We start from the raw sequence: 19,737 nt of genomic DNA on the forward strand, positions 1-19,737 counted from the left end.
AATTCTAGAAGAGTTCCGAGAATTTGATTTATTTAAACCAATCAACGACTTTCCAATATTAAGCCCGAATGCCAAATATTTTTGACAGTAAAGAGTTCAACTTCAGAGAAAATTTTCTTCATGAGTATTTGAGAGCTGACCATTTTTACCATGCCGGTAAGGCATTTAAACTGTAATGCTGTCAATTGTTAAATAGAATAGATTGCAAAGATTGAAAAATACTCGATGGTGAATGTGGTCGAGTTAAGATTTTTCATAGAAAAACTTTAAAAAAAAGAAAAAAGAAAAAGATTAGGCCTATGATTGATCTAATTTTAAGACATGTACGTTGTTTTGAAAAATTCCAAAGGGGAATTTGTAGACATATTGGTATTGCTTTTTTTCACAGTGAAACATACTTTCTAAAATTGTTATCGTATGTTAATGTGTTGATCAGTGTAAGAACAAGTACCTTGAACTGTACATTTAACTTCAATTTTATGAAATGAATTTCAATTTTCAAAATATACGAGGTACGATCTACGATGTTTCACGCCGGCATACTCTTCACGAAATTCTAACGTGCTTCATAAAGTATGCCGGCATAAAGTGCTGTAATTCATAACCATGTATTTTCAGAAATTACATTTATTTCATATATTTACATTCTATATTCATTTGCTTGACCCATACGGGTGTATTCTGCAATAAAATATATTAAAACTGTCAGAATTTCCATCCATTTAAATAGATGTACTGTATTCATCACATTGTTCACAACCCGAGTGCATTCATGAAGAAATGGCAATATGATTATAATATGTAAAGGCAAAACAATGGGAATATGAATATGTAACATCAATATATACATCTCTCATGTAAAGAGTCAAAATTAAACCTTACATGTACATAAAATCCATACAAATCTTTCTTTGTCGTATCACAGTTAATTAACATTTCAACGTTTTCTGTTTTCACTTTTGAAATTATTTTTCATTCATTTTATATGAATTCCATTGATTGTACTGTAGAAAAGTAAGCAGCTTCCTTCTATAGATTTTAAATTGTTTTTCAGACATAGGAACTAAGGATATATGAAAAAGAAAAGTGATACAATAAAATTTCTTTGCCTAGATGCCCTAGAAGTACTGTAACAAAGATTATATACAGTGTTTCAAAGTTCAGTGGAGGCTGAGTCTTAAATTCTGATTAACATTGAAGTCTATGAAACCCCCCCCCCCCTTTTTTTTTTTTTTTTTTTATAAATTATCAGGGAAAGAAAGTCTAATTTTAAGATACGTTGTGGGAGACCATTATTTATTAAATTTCACAAAATGATGTGAATTTCATGAAGAATTTGTCATGCTATTGGGCAGAAAACTCACAAAAAATGTTAAAGTGGAAAAAATCGACAGCACTTCATTGTAATCGTTGTTAACAGATACTGTTCAGGGCTTGAAATTAACACCTGCCCGTCAGTCTGTGACAGGTTAAAAGTCTGGCGGACTGACTGACATTTGTTTTAGTCAGTCCGATGGGACTGGTTAATTTTCTAAAGCATCATTTTGGAAAATATACTTATGGAATCTTATACACAGATTTGGCATGCTTCGATCTGTGGTTTTCGGACGAATTTGATTCGTAAATCATAAATCCCACATAAATGTTACAATAATGTCTGAGGCATATTGAGTTAAATTTCATTTTACTAACATTAACAAAATATGTTTAATTATTTCTGGAAAACTCTGTTGGACTGGTAAATTTTTCTGTGGACTGGTTGAAATTATATCCATCATGCAGTCTGGCTGGACTGGTGACACAAAAAAATTAGCTTCAAGTCCTGCTGTTTATAATGTATTCATTTCTATAATAACATTGTGTTTTATTGTAAGTTGCATTCCTCTTCCTACCCAAGTAAAGCACCTTAGAGTAACTTGTTTTATATAAGGTGCTATATAAATTTTATTTATTATATCGTTACAGACAGTTCTTGGTTTAGACATGGTAGTAAGAAACTTAATTTTAGAATTGATTGTAAGTATTGACACTAATGAATATTCATGAATATATATAGCTTATTTATATTGAAGGAGAAGAAGGGTGCCAAGGAGACTGACAGTGTGCAGGTGTGCGTCAGATGTCGGCCATTGAATGACAAAGAAAAGGAACAGAGTTGTGTTCAGTGTGTTAAGGTATGACACTGTTACTATGGTAACTAAATGTACGTGTACTGTGATCACCAGATTACAGGCTGTAGAAGTTAGTAATGACACAGATCTGAAACTGTCGCATTTAGAAAGTGAAATCTATCAAGATTGAGGAAGAAATTTCCAGATATTCGTTTCTTGATTTCATGTATTAGATTTTCAGTTTCAGAGTATTGCCATTTTAATACATATATATTATTACTACAGTAACTTGATCCAAAGAGTTGGATTCCATCTTGTTGACTGGTATGGATCATAAGACCAAACAAGACACTTTGCATCTCATTTGATCTTATGATCCACGACTGTCAATGAAACGTGATCCAACTCTTCAGATCAAGTTACTGTAGCAGTGGTAAAATTATTACATATCGCCTTATGAATTTTGAATTATCAAAAAGACAAACATATAGAGTGAAATTATTTTTTGTATACACAGTTTTGTTTGTGACACATAATCAATCATTTTCCACAAAAACTGCGTTAATGCATTGTGATGACATAGGTTTCTGAGAAACATGATCTGGAATGAAATTGCGGGGATCCGGAAAGTCAAATCACACTCTGCGAATTTATCGGTATCAAAACACAGATTGTGGATGGGTATATATTAAATATATATATATTATTACTACAGTAACTTGATCCGAAGAGTCGGATCATGTCGAGTTGACAGGCGAGGATCATCAGATCACATGAGACGCCGAGTTTGATCTGATGATCCGTGCCTGTCAACGAGACATGATCCAACTCTTCGGACCAAGTTACTGTAGTAATGATAAATTTATTATATACCCTCTTATGCATTTTAAATCCACATTTATAAGATAATAATTGTAATCCAAATTATCAAAAATACAGACATACCATGAAATTATATTTTGTGTATGCAGTTTTGTAGGGCTGTGCGGTGCACCGAAAATTTCGGTGCACCGCGATTCATACCATTCGATTCGATGCACCGATTACAAATTCCGGATTTCGGTTCGGTTCGGTTTAGATTTTACTTACACCAAAACAACAAATATGGCGTCCGAGTGATGTTGAAAACATGGATTTTTATGCAACAGAGATTTAAATCACTACTGTTGAGAGTTAGCATTTTCACCACTCATATACCAACAGAATATGGTCCGTAAGATCATTGCAGTTTATCTTTACATGACATATAGCATTTCTGTCAGTGGTGGAATGAAATCAACATCGTAGGTAATGAAACAGATTTGACAGTTAATATGAGAGAAGTAAATCAATAAAGGAGAGATTTTCAAAGACTCTCAATTGATAGAATTATTGAATTTTTGCATATCAATGAAAGCAATATCATATACATTTTAGATTCACTATAGATTTGTTTAATAATCCAAAACTTATGTAGCACATTGATATAACAAATTTTGAAAGACTGTCAGTGTTTTCTTTTTTCTATCAAAGTTATAAAATGTCATTATGAATAGATATGATGTTTACAAATGACGACATATAGTTATATAACTTGAATAAAATCAAATCAAATATGCTACTCATTAAAATTGTTAATTTTTGTGGTGTCATTAGATAAATTGGACCTAACATGAACTGAATCGAAAATAACCGAACCGTGCTGTTCTGAATCGAAATCGAACCGAATCGAGCTAACCCTGAATCATCCCAGCCCTACAGTTTTGTTTGTGACGCTGTCAATATTTTCCACAAAAAATGCGGTGATGCATTGTGACGTCATTTTGACGTTATCAGTTTCAGAGGATACTGATACAGAATCAGAAAACCACAGTGTGGTGATCCGGAAAACCAGATCACACTCTGTGAAATCCACAGTATCAAAAAACAATACAGTACATTGATGGGTATATAATAGATAATATTATTAAAAAAATGTGCGACGATGTATTGTGATGTTATCGGTTTCAGAGAGACATGATCTGGAATAAAATCACCACAGTGTGGTGATCCGGAAAGTCGGATCACACTCTTGTGTCAAAACATGGATTATTGATGGATATATAATAAAATCTTGATCCAGTAAAAGTAACACCCTATTAGAGATTTATTTTAAATTTTGTACTTGTCAGTTGTACAAGTATGTATGTGTACAAAGGTTTGGGGAAAGCAGGTATGCAGAAAGTGAGAAATGTTTTAAGAGTACATAAAATTTCTTGTTAGTACTTATAAATACAGGTAGATGTGTTTTAAGTGTACATAAAATTTCTTGTTAGTACTTATAAATACAGGTAGATGTGTTTTAAGAGTACATAAAACTCCTTAGTACTTATAAATACAGGTAGATGTGTTAATTATAAATACAGGTAGATGAAGTGAGAGGTACCATTACAGTGAAGGGCCCCAACACCGGATCAGGAGAACCGCCCAAAACCTTCACATTCGATACAGTGTTTGACACAAATTGTAAACAAGTTGATATATACAACAAATCAGCTCGGCCTATTGTGGATTGTGTGTTGGAGGGTTACAATGGTGAGTGTCTACAACCATCCAGTGATGGGAAAGTACAAGAAATAGTACAGTGGACCTGTACATTTCAAATAAGAATACATATATTGGTTGTTAATTGCTAGTATATTGTTACTTTTGCAATTTCTTGGGTCTGATGAATGTGCAAAAATATTTATTCATAAAAAATGCCTAGTACCATGTCTGTTATTTGTGAAATTTTCATACCCAAAATAAATCTGTGACATTTTGATCCAATTTCATAAAAATTGAATTTACATGCAATTTTCAGATTAATCATACTTTATCATAATATAGAAATGTATATACAAATGTATGTATTTTATTCTAACATTCAATTTGAATGTTGTGCATGATCTGTCTATGCATATTTTTCAGGGACCATATTTGCATATGGCCAGACTGGTACAGGGAAGACTTTCACAATGGAGGGTGTTAGATCCGTGCCAGAGCTGAGGGGAATCATTCCAAACTCTTTTGCTCATATATTTGGTCACATAGCAAAAGCAGAAGGAGACGCCAGGCGAGTTTTGTTGTTGTGTAAATTTAAAGTCCAAGAATAGGTTCTTTGTCACATGAGAAAGTGTGGAATATATTGGATACATGTATTATATGAATATTTCTAACGCAGGTTTTTGGTTCGAGTCTCGTACCTGGAGATTTACAATGAAGAAGTTCGTGATCTGCTGGGTAAAGACCAATCTTCCAGATTAGAGGTGATTATTTTCAATATCAGAGATGACTGAGGATTGAGATCTGTATGATAAAGATGACTCCTCCATTCACATGTTGATCAGATCTGCAGACTACTGAGCTACACGCAACAGTTCATTTATTATCTAAAGTAATATAACAACAGTTGTCTGATTATCGATCAGTCTTTATACTAGAAGTGACTGTCACTGTGTTACTTTATTCTCGGAGTTTTATCTCTGGTCAGATTAAGCAACAACATTTGATTTTTCAGTAACATTTTGTCACTATAAAACAATAGTTAACAATTACGGAATTGAGCTGTAATCTTCGAAAATGATGTGCTTCATAATCTAAGTATTTTCTAACTATTACAGGTGAAAGAGAGACCTGATATTGGTGTTTACGTGAAGGATTTGTCTGCGTTCAGCGTGAATAATGCGGATGACATGGATCGCATTATGAGCATTGGAAACAAAAACAGTATAATCAAAAAATTTTCTTATCAGGCCACTTTTAAAAAATTGCTTGCTTGCCCTCTCTCAACCCAGCATTTAAAATATAAGTATGTAGGTGGTAAGGATTTTAAAAAAAAATAATTAACAATGCTAAAACTGAAGAATTATTGAACACAGTGTTACTTTGCTGGCACATGGTATGTTGTTAACCTCAGCCATTTTGAATTTATAATGTCAGTCACCAAGATGTGGTCTCATATAAGGTGAGCGTTTTAATAAACAAGTAATGGCAGATGTAGAATTAAAACAGGTGTCAGAGAAATGAGAAGGTTCTTGAGTGTTAGAAAAAATTAATTGTTTCTTTGAGGCTAAACAAAGTTTCCAGTCGGTCTGTTTTTGTTGGTTGGTAGAGGGCAAACAAACATTTTTTTTCAAGGTGGCATTGGAGTGAAAAGTCTGAAAATTCAGATAGGAAGGAAATTTATGCTTCATTATTTTTTTTATCTCCAGTGTTTGTATGGGTTTTGTTGTGTGTTTTTAAACAGGGCATGTTGGTTCTACAAACATGAATCTCCACAGCTCTAGATCCCACGCAATCTTCACAGTCACTATAGAGTGTAGCGAGAAATATCCTGACGGCAAACAACATGTGCGGGTGGGCAAGCTGCACTTGGTGGACTTGGCGGTAAGCAAGGAAACTTATTGTACCAAACTTTTTACATGGTACTTGCATATTTATGAATGAAATCATGATTGGAACAAGATAACAATTGTTCCAATTTAACTGAATATCCCATACATGTATACCAGATAATAATTCGACAAGATTTCAGAATTCATTTGCAGGTACATGGGTGCATTTAAATACCAATCTAATTAAAATCAGATCCTATGATCTGCTCATCTACTATCGCCATATGTGTAGTGATAGTAGATGAGCGGATCATAGGATCTAATTTTAATTAGATTGATTTAAATACATATATCTATTCATGTGTTACTTTAGTATTGATATATAATTACCTGATTTACTTGGTACAATCAAATTCAATGGACATCAACATTTACACCTGAGCTGTGATGACATGATGATTGAAATTCTGAAACTTGTAAGGCCATATGATGATCACTATGAAATTATGTCAAGCAGTGTTTATTAAATTGTGTGTCCCGATACTTAGTACTTTAATACATTGTATATTTGGGTATGTTTAACACACCTCTTTCTGTGTGTCCCGATACTTAGTACTTTAATACATTGTATATTTGGGTATGTTTAACACACCTCTTTCTGAGTGTCCCGATACTTAGTACTTTAATACATTGTATATTTGGGTATGTTTAACACACCTCTTTCTGAGTGTCCCGATACTTAGTACTGTAATACATTGTATATTTGGGTATGTTTAACACACCTCTTTCTGTGTGTCCCGATACTTAGTACTTTAATACATTGTATATTTGGGTATGTTTAACACACCTCTTTCTGAGTGTCCCGATACTTAGTACTTTAATACATTGTATATTTGGGTATGTTTAACACACCTCTTTCTGAGTGTCCCGATACTTAGTACTGTAATACATTGTATATTTGGGTATGTTTAACACACCTCTTTCTGAGTGTCCCGATACTTAATACTTTAATACATTGTATATTTGGGTATGTTTAACACACCTCTTTCTGAGTGTCCCGATACTTAGTACTGTAATACATTGTATATTTGGGTCTGTTTAACACACCTCTTTCTGAGCTTGTATACAGATACTTAGTACTTTAATACGTTGTATATTTGGGTCTGTTTAACACACCTCTTTCTGAGCTTGTATACAGATACTTACACTGTAGTACTTTAATACATTGTATATTTGGGTATGTTTAACACACCTCTTTCTGAGCTAGTACACAAGAGGATTATCACCTGTTACATGTCTATACGTATTTTGTTTTCTTCAGTTGAGCATAAAATTGAGTTTTAAACAATAGAATTGAGTTTGTGACTAAAATTCTTGATAAGCACACTGTCAGACGAATTGAGTGTATGTGGTCTTGTATGTTTATGGTCTATGCCACAGAGTTTAGTTACATTAAAGTAATATCATACAGTAGATGATTCAGGATTGTATCAAGTAGTCCACAACCAAATGTTGAGTGATGTTATGAGTCATGTTGAACAGTACAGTAAAATAAGTTACAAGTCATATTAAACAATACAGTAAAATAAGTTAGTCATATTAAACAGTACAATAAAATAAGTTATAAGTCATATTAAACAGTACAGTAAAATAAGTTATAAGTCATATTAAACAGTACAGTAAAATAAGTTACAAGTCATATTAAACTGTACAGTAAAATAAGTTATAATTCATATTGAATAGTACAGTAAAATAAGTTACAGTAGAATCTTGTTATTGCAAGGCTTAGCATGGTTTTATTGAATTACTGCTTAAAGCGGGTTACCTCTTAAATGAATTCTCTTATAGCGAATTACTGCTTATAATGAAGTGATTTTTATTTAGGTAAAGACATGATTAATTCGATCATGGGATATAACAAATTATGCTTAATTACAAAGTGAATTAAGCTGTTCCAGTGCTGCCGTGACCTCACTATAACCATTGTTTACTAGAGTTAAAAGCCTTGAAAGTCTCGCAATGACATTTTAGGGATCAGAGAGACAGGCAAAGACAGGAGCCACAGGGCAGAGACTAATGGAGGCCACTAAAATCAACCTGTCCCTTTCCACTCTGGGTAACGTCATCTCCGCCCTGGTCGATGGAAAAAGTACTCACATTCCATACAGAAACTCCAAGCTTACCCGACTGCTACAGGACTCCCTGGGTGGAAACTCAAAGACAGCCATGGTAAAGTGTTCTGCTCTGTCAGTCTGAATTGTTCTTACAGAAGTCTATAATGGGAAATTTGTGTAATCTGAGGTTTTAGTGCATAACAATGACAGCTTTTTGTGTATAATGTGCAGTTCTTACGCTTTTGAATTTAAAATGTAGATTGCCAACATTGGACCAGCAGATTACAATTACGATGAATCCATCAGTACCTTGCGCTATGCAAACAGGGCCAAGAACATCAAGAACAAAGCCAAGATTAACGAGGACCCCAAGGATGCTCTGTTAAGACAGTTCCAGAAGGAGATCGAGGAGCTCAGAAAGCAGCTGCAGGATGGTCCGATTTAACAAATGTTTAAAGTGTACTTCTCACATTCAAGCATACTGTTAGAAAAATAAAATAAAATGAACATGTCATTTGTTTGCCTGATTTAGGTTCAGATTATGAGTCTGGAGACTCTGAGGAGGAGGAGAGTGAGGAAGAGGTGGGTGAGGATGGAGTGGTCAGGAGGGTCAAGAGGAAGAAGAAGAAACGAGGTGAGACTCATACTTGCCAAGTTTAGCCGTCTGCTGTTCATTAAAACCTCATGCTTTTGTAATCATATTCATGTAATGCATATATATTCACATCTTAAAATATGCAAGTTTCAAGATATGACCTTTAAATAGAGAACTCTCAATAAGGTGCAAAACTAATTTGTTTACAAGGGGTGGGACAAATGCCAACACTACATATTAAGTGAATGTACACAGAAAGTTTATCATATGCAGTTTTATCACCCGAATTCAATATTGATACACAAAGCAATACGACATTGTTTTTATGTTTCTATTTTAGCAAAACATTTCTTTCAATAGTATATCTCGAAACTTGTTTATTAAAAGTGTATTGACACATATGTATTAAAAGACCATTAAATGTATTTATGATCCTTAGCTCAAAATGTTATCAAGATTGGTTATATTACCTGTTTGGCCTCATTTTCCAAACAGTTGACAAATAGCTATATGAAAAGACTTGAATTTCTTAAGAAATTTATTGTCAACAAAGATCGTCCATATGAAATATGCACTTTAAGAATTATAAAACTACACGGGTAATATTTCCTTGTTTTGAAGTGTGAGTAAAAATTATAGAATTACGTACAGTGTATGTAGAATTTGTACTTACAGAAAAATTATAGAGTTACCTACAGTGGATGTAGAATTTGTATTATAGAAGTTATATTACATGTACACATGTATAGTCTTGCATTGCCTTATATCATTTATATATTGATTTAGTTCATCTACATGTATGTTAAATCATGTTGTGTCCTCATGTTTGTATTTCATGAAAACAGGGAAAGGACAGAAAGGTAACAGTTGATTTGATGGTTCTGTTAACGAGCTTTCTAGTTAGCGCACCGCACCTTCTGTTGTAAAGACCCACTCTCTGGATGGTCACTCCTTTCTCCGTCTCGGATTCAGTAGTTTATGTAGTGCCAACTTCAACGTTCTTTTTAAAAATGAAATAAGTATCACACGTATCCAGTCTAATTAAAATTAGTCCCTATGTTTTATTTGTTTATAAAACGTAGGGGCTAATTTTAATTAGACTGCACACGTATCATAAGGTAATACGCAAGATCGTAAATGTCCATTTCTGCTTGGTTTTAATGGCAAGAATTTGTGTGTTTTCATGAAGTTCATGTATGGAAGTGGTTTTAATGATGGTGGTCTCCCACCGATTGTGACTGGTGGTGCTACTTAACTATTACTCTCAGAAGAGAGGCAAAATACACAAACACCCTTCAAAATTTCAATTCAAATTTTTTCCATTATGGTAAGATAATTCTATATAGAGTCAGCATATATGTTCATTTGACAATAGATATGAGTCCAATTTGTATATTTAGAAGTAACATGTTTTTACTTATTTTTAATTTCATGTGTCCAGCACTAATGCTAAACAAGTGCATTCTCAGGGGAGGGGGCTCAACCACCACATTTTATCACTCCTTTTCAGGACATTTCCACTAACTTGGTATTTACGATCTTGCGTAACAATGCACATTTCTCAATAGCTCATCACTTTAAAAATGAACAGAAAGAATAATATTGTGTAAAGTGCATGTAAAATGAACAGAGAGAATAATTATTTTGTATAAAATATACACATGTATAAATGAATACATGTATGCTTTAAGATGGGTTGAACTGGTATGAAGTGGGATGATTACTGTGTAAAATACATTGACATTTAATTGCTTCCTTCTCCTTTTCTTTTTCCAGTTTTCCAGTTTTGAAAGTCTTTACTCTCACACTTCTCCAATATTATGGGTTTACTTTTTCCTCTTTCCTTATGAAAATAACAAGAAAGTAATGAAAATTTGTTTATCAAATACATATGTGAATATACAGTTACATAGGTCCAAGGTTTGATGATAGCCATATCTGGCTCAGAAATTCAAAGATTCTTTGATTTTTCTGAAATGAAGTACATGTACTGTAATTTCTATACTGGAGTAGTCAGAACTTGCATGTAGTTTAAATTATATATCCTCGAAACTGATTCCTGTTTTAGTGTTACAAAGTTGGTGAATTTTTGCTTTTTCCTTGAATTATGATAACTTTTCATTTAGTCATTCGAAGATAAATTACGGGCCATGTGTCAATAATGACTAGATTCATGTATTTACCACATTAGAATTATAAGTATTCAAACTACAGTCTTACTATGATGTTAATATCAATGGGATAAAGGCATTTGGCCATACCTTCTAAAGTCAAAGAGATGTTGAAAATGTTTCTTAGACAGTAGTGGGAATTTCATGTGTCTTTGATTTCATTCATCATGAATTCATATTCACCATTATAAGTATAATTAGAATGGTATACCTTATTTTACTTTATTTAATTAACATGAACTTTATACAAAATCACTGTCACAATTAGGGCGAAATTAGACTTTTCAGAACCCAGTGATATGTGTAATTTTTGTATACAGATTAAAAAATTGGTGAAACTGTTTTGTAGATGGCTGTATTTTAAATACTGTGAAATTGAAAGTACCTGCTTGTAATTGTACATTCTCAATGTATGTCTACATTACAAGTATGGCTCATTGATTCTGTAGTTCTAAGATTTCCATCTATTTAAAGAAAATACCATTTGACAATGATTAGTAATTGATTTTCACCATTAACTTGTATAATTTTGTCTTTAATATTTGGATTCTCAGACATTTTAGAAATTGGTAAGTTTAGCAGCAAAGCCTTTTTATCTGCCTTAGATTGGATGAACCGTGACATGCGTATTACGAATATATTGATTAAAGTTTTGATTTTCATTGGGTTCGTTAGAGGAATGCTCCAGGCATGTGCACTATTTATTCTGGCCTTTGTTTTATGTCCAGTGAGTATTCTGGAGTTTCTTTAGAAGCAGCTTAGTTATTTCTGTTGATTGTTTACTTAGTACATTTATAGACGAGAACCTCCCCACGCTTACATCAATACACATGTACCTAAAATTATTTCTAAACCAGTTATTTGCATCAGGTTATAACAGAGTTTCAAGCTTTTTTTTCTCCATTTTAGCTTATTGGACATGATGATTGCTTGATAGCTTGTTTTCTATCCCATAATCCAAGCTCATGTTTAAACTTAAGATTTATAGTATCTAATTATGTCTCCTCCCCATCTCCCAAGGGGGTCATTCTTTTTGTCCTGTTTTTCTTTGTGTCCATCTGTCGCAAAGTTTGTGAACACAATTTCTTCTACAGAACCAAGTGTACATGTAGTTGTGCAAGACACTCTTTTTAAAAAAAAAATTATCTGCTTCAACAAAAATGGGGTGGGGTGGGGTGGGGTGGGGGTTAGTTATACTAGAATAAGGTTGCCCCTCTCTCCATGAACTTACTGGTTTTCGGACCTGAAGTAATCTCCCTTTCACTTGGAGTCACCATACTTCACAGACTTGTCATTTGATGAAGATCTCTAATGATTTTAGGGTCAAAAGGTCTAAGGTCAAGCAGACTGGACTCTGATATAGAAAACAGTTGTCTGGACTTAAGTGGTATCACAAAACTTAGTACTAAGTGGAATTGTGCAAGACACCATGTTTTTTGGTTGTTTTTTTTTTTTTGACATAGAATCAATTTTTCGAATTTCCCAAAATATAAATTGGACTTTGTCAATTTGGTAAATGTTGGTGAATGCATATTGTGCTACATCTAAATCAGATTGTCATGAATTTGGGCTTGGTAAATATATGGCAGATGGATAGGGAGATATTTTTTTTTACATTGAAAGAAAACTCCACTAGGTGCCAATGTTTGTTTTCTTTAAAAGAAGGAAATTGAAATGGGAATGTTTTGAGTAGCTTAAAACACTGCATACAAGGCATTTTATGACTTTACTGTTACATTATTAATTTTGTTTAGAGATCAAAGTTGGAAGGTGACTAAAATTACTCTGGAACATATTGGTACATAATTCTGTACATGCACTGCTTCAATCCAAATCTGTTTATACTTCATTTATTTCTCCAAGCTTACATCACAAGTAAAAATCAGTATATATATATATATACATGTATATATATATATATATATATATATATGACATATCTCATCCTGTAACAAATAAATGTTTTATAAGTGTAGACAAATACATGCAGGTGGACTTAGATGAGGTTGGTTTTAAAAAGATAAATATTTTTTACTTGTTCAGAGCGTAAACACATTTCCAAAGAAAAAATGGCGGAGATCCAGAGTAAAATTGAGGCGGATCGGAAGATTCTGGAATCGAAAAAGGACATGGCTGAGGAGGAAAGAAACAAAGTGAAGGAGAACCTCGATGAGAAAGAGATGGAGCTGAAGAAATTCCAGTAGGTTACTAATGTACCCTGTAGGGAAATCATTCAGTGACTGTAGAATTAGTGCTATATAGGAATGACACACCAGAGAAATCTGATATGGAGATAATGCGAAGAATATGTACAATAATTTTTTGAAATTGTAAAGTTTCAAATTTACCTCATTTAGTGAAAAAATGCAATTTTAGTAGAAAGTAATCCCCCCTTCCCAATTAAAACCCCTGCTAAACTCAAACACACTAACTATAGATCAACAGCCAACACATAAACCTATTGAGCTACCCAGTTAGGCAATTTGGTGTAAAAGAAATATACATGTATTGCTGATATTTATATTCAGGTTTCAAAGAGAAGTCGGCCATTATGACAATGTAGTATTCCTCCTTAAATACAAAATTATGTTGATTGAAGTTATGATCGTTAAACATACATGTGAAAATTTATCTTGGAGTAGAACCCCCCCCCCACCCCACCCCCCCCCACACACATACACTCATTTATTGAAATTGCTTCCTATGGGCCTGTCAGAACAAATATCTAAAAGTTAATTGCCACAAAGTATACATACACATATATTGGTAAGTTTTTGAAAAGAATATGCATGAAGAAAAATAGAATGAAGCTATGAGCTGCAGTACCCAGGTGTTGAGAATGACCTGTACGAGGCACATGAATTTCGCAATCTATTCCAGAGAAGAACAGGACCAGCTGTCCAATAAACTGGTTGCACTGGAGAAGAAAATCATCGTGGGAGGAGAAAATCTGTTGGAGAAAGCGGAGGAACAGGAGCGTCTTCTGGAGGAGTCGGCCAAAGAGTTAGAGACCAGGAAGGCCAAGGAAGAGGCGCTCCGAAAGGCCCTCCTGGAGAAAGAGGTACCCACCGGGCAATGCTTAGTTATCTACCTGGATTTGGGTTTTTCTTTGAATGGGGTTATCTATATAACAGTAATTTGGTTTTGAGAGTCAAAAATTTAAAATCCTGAATGTAGCACAACCTTGTATCTGCATTTTATGAGTACTAAGAATTGTAAGAGCTCTTGTATGTTAAGATGATGTTTTACATTGCCCTTTAAAACTTACAGCAAGAACAAGTTGACATTGAGGAAAAGTACAGTTCGCTACAGGAAGAAATCCAGGGCAAGACCAAAAAGCTGAAGAAAGTGTGGACTATGCTGATGCAGGCCAAGTCTGAGGTGGGTTCAGTGTGCTGTAGAAAGTTGTGTGCTATCAATATGTTGTCTGAGGTGTGTTCAGTATACTGAAGGAAGTTATTTTGTCTGAGATGGGTGCAGTATGCTGGAGGAAGTCATTTTGTCTGAGGTGGGTTCAATATACTGTAGGAAGTCATGTCAGTACTATTAATATTTTGCGTGAGAAGTGTTCAATATGGGAATCTTTTTCTTACTTTCAGATTGCTGATCTACAACAAGAGCACCAGAGAGAAATGGAGGGTTTGTTAGAGAATGTCAGACAACTGAGTCGGGAGCTTAAACTGCAGATGACAATCATCGACAACTTCATCCCACCGGAGTACCAGGTATTGGTCAATTCTTTACACAACAATATGTTTATTCAGCACCTGTTGTTAACACGTAAATCATTCCTCCATACCGAAATATTAAATCTGGTGAATGACATGAATGTGCAGAACAAAATTTTGTGACAAGAGGTATATTTGATATCTACATTCACCTGCTTGTGTTATAAGGCATATGTACATTGGACATGTACTTGCATTATGAAGATTCAACAGTTACAACAGAAATTTTCCACACATGGAAATTTAAAGTTCTAGGAGTTTGAACCTGAATTTGTGGTCTTATCAGTTATTTTGGAAGTAAATTATTGATTTCTAGATAGAAGGGGAATTAAAAGAAAATGAAAAAAAGGGTAAATCGTGCTTTCTATTGAGCTACAGTGTGTTAAAAACTTGACCTATTTTTGATTTTTTTCACTTCAGCTACATGTAGTTTTGTGTGCTGGTGTCAACACAACATGAGCAATGCAAATAAATCAATAAATCATAAATGACATTATATTGAATACGCAGTCATGTCTTCTCACACATGCTAGTAGATTGTCTAGTTTTTTCTTCTCACATGCTAGTAGATTGTCTCGTTTTTTTTCAAAGTTACACATGTGCAGTATGTATGTCTGGCCTCAAAAATTGAAGGGAATCTTAAAAAGTGGGTTTTTGAATTATAGGTAAATTTTCACTCAAAATTTTGGGTAATCATTTGATAAAAACGTTTTTAAAAATCTGAGCTCTGTTTGTAAAATAATATCAATCATATTAATGAATTTACATTTAAAATAGTTCCAAGTCTCTACTACATGTATGAAGAAATTATAAAATTGAAATACCAGACTAGTCCAGGGGTATAGATATTAATGATACTTTCGATCAAACAGAAATATGCAGATTTAGAACTTGTTGATCAAGCAGTTCTTCCATGTAGTCCTTTTAAACCTTCTCAAAATTTGAATTGACCCAAAAGTTTCAATACACAACTTCCGAGATATCAGCTCTTCTGTGATGGAGGTACATGTACGTTCAGTATTCTGTTGAATGCATAGGTGGGTACAAGATGTATACATATAATGTGTCCCAGCAGTTTTAGTGGTTGCATATCTGCTAACCATCCTTTAGGCAATATACATGTATGAAGGCAGCGTTGAGCATTTGTACCCGTGTGTGTATGTTTTGCTTCTCAATGTGTGCAAGAGTTCCACAAAGGGAAAGGACTGTTGGGCAACTCGGAAATTGCGTATTGGATAGGTTTAAGAAATAAATGAACATGAATTATATATCAGGACCTGGTCCAACAGAATACATGTAACTATTGAATTAGTACCTACACTGTCATATCATATTGCAGGTTTGTGCTCATAAGCTTACAAATGAACTTCCTTAAACAATACACTGCAAATTTAATGCACTTTGTAATCATGTACATCTATGTTTTATTAGGACATGATAGAGCAGAATGTGACTTGGAATGACGACATCGGGGAATGGCAGCTTCGATGTGTAGCATACTCTGGAAACAATATGAGGAAACAGTCACCACAACCAGACAAAGAAAAAGAAAAGGTAGGGATCTGTCATTGTATGTACCACAACCAGACAAGGAGAAAGAAAAGGTAGGGATCTGTCATTGTACCACAACCAGACAAAAAGAAAAAGTAGGGATCTGTCATTGTATGTACCACAACCAAACAAAGAAAAAGAAAAGGTAGGGATATGTTACTTACCACAACCAGACAAGGAGAAAGAAAAAGTAGGGATCTGTCATTGTACCACAACCAGACAAAAAGAAAAAGTAGGGATCTGTCATTATATGTACCACAACCAGACAAAAAGAAAAGTAGGGATCTGTCACTGTATGTACCACACCCAGACAAGGAAAAAGAAAAGGTAGGGATCTGTCACTATATGTACCACAACCAGACAGAAAAGGTCACTCTGTCACTTTATGTACCACACCCAGACAAGGAGAAAGAAAAGGGCCCTATTTCTTCAAGACTAAGTTCTACATCCTGTAATTTTCTCAAAAGTAGAAGGAAATCAAAATCCTGGCCACATGTACACTTTCACTACCTGTACAAATACTTTGTAAGATAAGAAGGTCGTCACTTGAAAACTGTGGGAGGAGTTAAGACCTACAAATCATGTACCCTCTATGTAACATTAGATTTTAAGTAAAGGGGCAAAACTCCTGTAAGAGAGGTTGAAATGGATCAAAATTACAATATGATCTGCAGACCAGCAAAAGAAGCTACAGCTACAGTTTCAGCTTGTGACAGAGCAATGAAAATAGAAAAAGAAAACCCAGAATGGATGGACTTCTGGACTTCGCTACACCATTCATTCTATGTAAAGACTGGTGTATAGAAATTCAGCTATAATTGTAGCCAGTGATATAGGAGTACAGACTCTATGTCATTAAGTTATACCTCCTCTGATGAAACACATTTTATTGCTCAATAGGAAATTGTATAAACATACCTTTCCAATACACCTGCTAAATGTCTGAATCAGACAAGCTGAAGGTTTTTCTGATTAGTAATCATTTGTTTTGGCATTGTTTAGTATACTGCACCGGACCTGAGTAACATCTACCTAGCTTACACAGCAGAGACAGCAGAAAAAGCCATGGAGAAAGCCATGCGACCAAAGTCGTCCAAATCAGCCAGACCAAAGTCCAGTCGTCCGAAGTCCAGCCGGCCAAAAAGTTCGAAAAAGTCAGTGTTCTGTTTATCCTTTACTTTTGTTGGATAGTTATTTACTTTGATTAGGGAGAGGGCATTGTAAGTTTTTTAAAGAACTTATGTCATATTCTGTTGTAAATGTTGCATTGCAATATGTTCAATTCAACACACTTTGATGAATAATCAATCGAGTTACAAAACATGTTTTTAAAAATTTGTACATGAGCTCTGAAACATGCAGTGTCAGATTACAGTGTTAAACACGTGTAAAAGATTAATGGGAAGGAAGTATGAAGTTGGAATTCACAGTGAGACAGGTTACATAGGTGTTGAATTAGACAGGTTCAACTGTACGATGATATGTGAAGTGACATGTCCAGTGTTAAAAAAATGTACAAGTGATAGTGTTTAACATATTGTATAATGTTTTAGGAAACAGAAGGAGCCCAACCTGGAAGACGTGATACAGTGACTGTCAGCTGCCCTGTGGACCGTGATCATCATTGAATTAGCAATAATTATTGGACTCTAATTCACCACTTACAAATCATTTGCCATTTACCACGTACTGTTTAAAATCTGAGTTTTCTGATGAGCATTTTCAGTTTAAAGGAAATACTTCAGGCTACAAAATATACAATGCTACTTGTACATGTAGTACTATGTAAATATTGCACTGAAGATTTTTTTAACAAGTTCTGAAAAATGGCTGCACAAATCTTGAAACAGCACAGAAAAAAACATTAAATCTAGTATGTACTACATTTTTAAAAAAAAAAATTTATTTCTGAGTGTATACCTTGAATGTGATATTATTTTGTGTGACTAGTCACAAACAGAATTCCATCCATTTTTTTTAAATGTAATTTTTATTATATATTTTTTAGTATCTTATTCTTTTTAAATCAAAGTACTTAGACTTGTTGTGTGTATCCTGCAATTCTTTGCCTTATTTCAATTTATTAGTTAATTATTTACAATTGGTTGTGAAAAATATGAGGACAAAGCATAATAATTATATTAAAATGTTTATTTGAACAGATAAGAACTTGAATGATTTACAAGTAACCCCCCCCCCCCCCCTTTTAAATCTGAATTTACTTTCTTTAATAAATCATTGAATATGTGTTTGTCTTTCTTCATTAAACATACACTCTGATGCATCTAAGAATTTAAATCAGCTGAGTAAGCATTTCAACAAAAGTCTGGAGTTCAATCTTTGACCTCACGCAGTCATGTAGGGTACCATACTGCTTCAACTGGGTGATGCTCAAAGAAAATTACTTGTAGATATTTAGGTCAAGGTCATAATAAGGTGATGGATTGTGATATTTTGCAAGCTATAGACATGAAGGGGTTTTTAAGGTCAAAGATCAAGGTCATTTCTCTTGCAGTATTGTAATTTACGCCTACCCATGGAACTGATAGGTGAAATTATGTACTGCTAGAACCTATAGATGAAAATGTGTACTATGGAAGCAAGGGATGAACATGTCTGCCTTTGAAACCGATAAATGTAGATGAAAATGGAAACAGTTGGTGAAAATGCTTTATGGGTTAGCAACAGGTCGACTGGAGAGAAGACATTTATGAAGTCGGACTAATTTGATTTTCAGTGACGCAGATAGTTCAGTTGGTAGAGCACCCGACAGAAGATTTAGGGGGTTCCAGGTTTGAATCCTGGTCTGATCCACATCAATACATGTTCATTTGTTTGATATAAAGTATCTGATGGACTGAAAATCAAAATTAACTAGAGATTATTTTTATGAAAAACAAATTTCTCCCCAAATTGGAAGTGCTCCAAATGAAACCTCCCCTTAATGAACTGCATCATATGGAAGAGAAAGCATGAGCAGGAACACAGACATTATGAACTCTGACAAGCCACAGGAGAAGTGTTCACAAACTATTTTACACCCTCCACTCCTTAGATCCACTATAACTAAAGGATAGCAATTGGATCCTGTCCCCACAATATGCACATCTGCAAATGGCATTGAAGTAATGTA

At 34.1% G+C, this 19,737-nt stretch overlaps 1 protein-coding gene across 3 annotated transcripts; it reads left to right on the forward strand.

Moving 5' to 3' along the window:
• Positions 1 to 23: 23 nt before the first annotated feature.
• Positions 24 to 18,851, forward strand: LOC125678718 (kinesin-like protein KIF3A). Of its 3 annotated transcripts, none has more exons than XM_048917365.2 (18): positions 24 to 156; positions 2,073 to 2,174; positions 4,496 to 4,664; positions 5,040 to 5,184; positions 5,293 to 5,377; positions 5,732 to 5,837; positions 6,358 to 6,497; positions 8,477 to 8,674; positions 8,819 to 8,993; positions 9,092 to 9,193; positions 10,000 to 10,014; positions 13,369 to 13,525; positions 14,206 to 14,386; positions 14,596 to 14,706; positions 14,925 to 15,050; positions 16,485 to 16,607; positions 17,607 to 17,758; positions 18,158 to 18,851. In XM_048917365.2, the coding sequence occupies exons 1-18, from the start codon at positions 151 to 153 to the stop codon at positions 18,195 to 18,197; spliced, it is 2,133 nt and encodes a 710-aa protein (XP_048773322.1). In that variant the 5' UTR covers positions 24 to 150; the 3' UTR covers positions 18,198 to 18,851. The 3 variants fall into 3 exon arrangements, with proteins under 3 accessions (XP_048773322.1, XP_048773323.1, XP_048773324.1); XM_048917366.2 differs by lacking the exon at positions 10,000 to 10,014 and adding an exon at positions 11,880 to 11,894; XM_048917367.2 differs by lacking the exon at positions 10,000 to 10,014.
• The last annotated feature ends 886 nt before the right edge of the window (positions 18,852 to 19,737 follow it).

The sequence above is a fragment of the Ostrea edulis genome, chromosome 2, assembly GCF_947568905.1.
Source record: "Ostrea edulis chromosome 2, xbOstEdul1.1, whole genome shotgun sequence".
In the NCBI taxonomy this organism is placed as follows: Eukaryota; Metazoa; Mollusca; class Bivalvia; order Ostreida; family Ostreidae; genus Ostrea; species Ostrea edulis.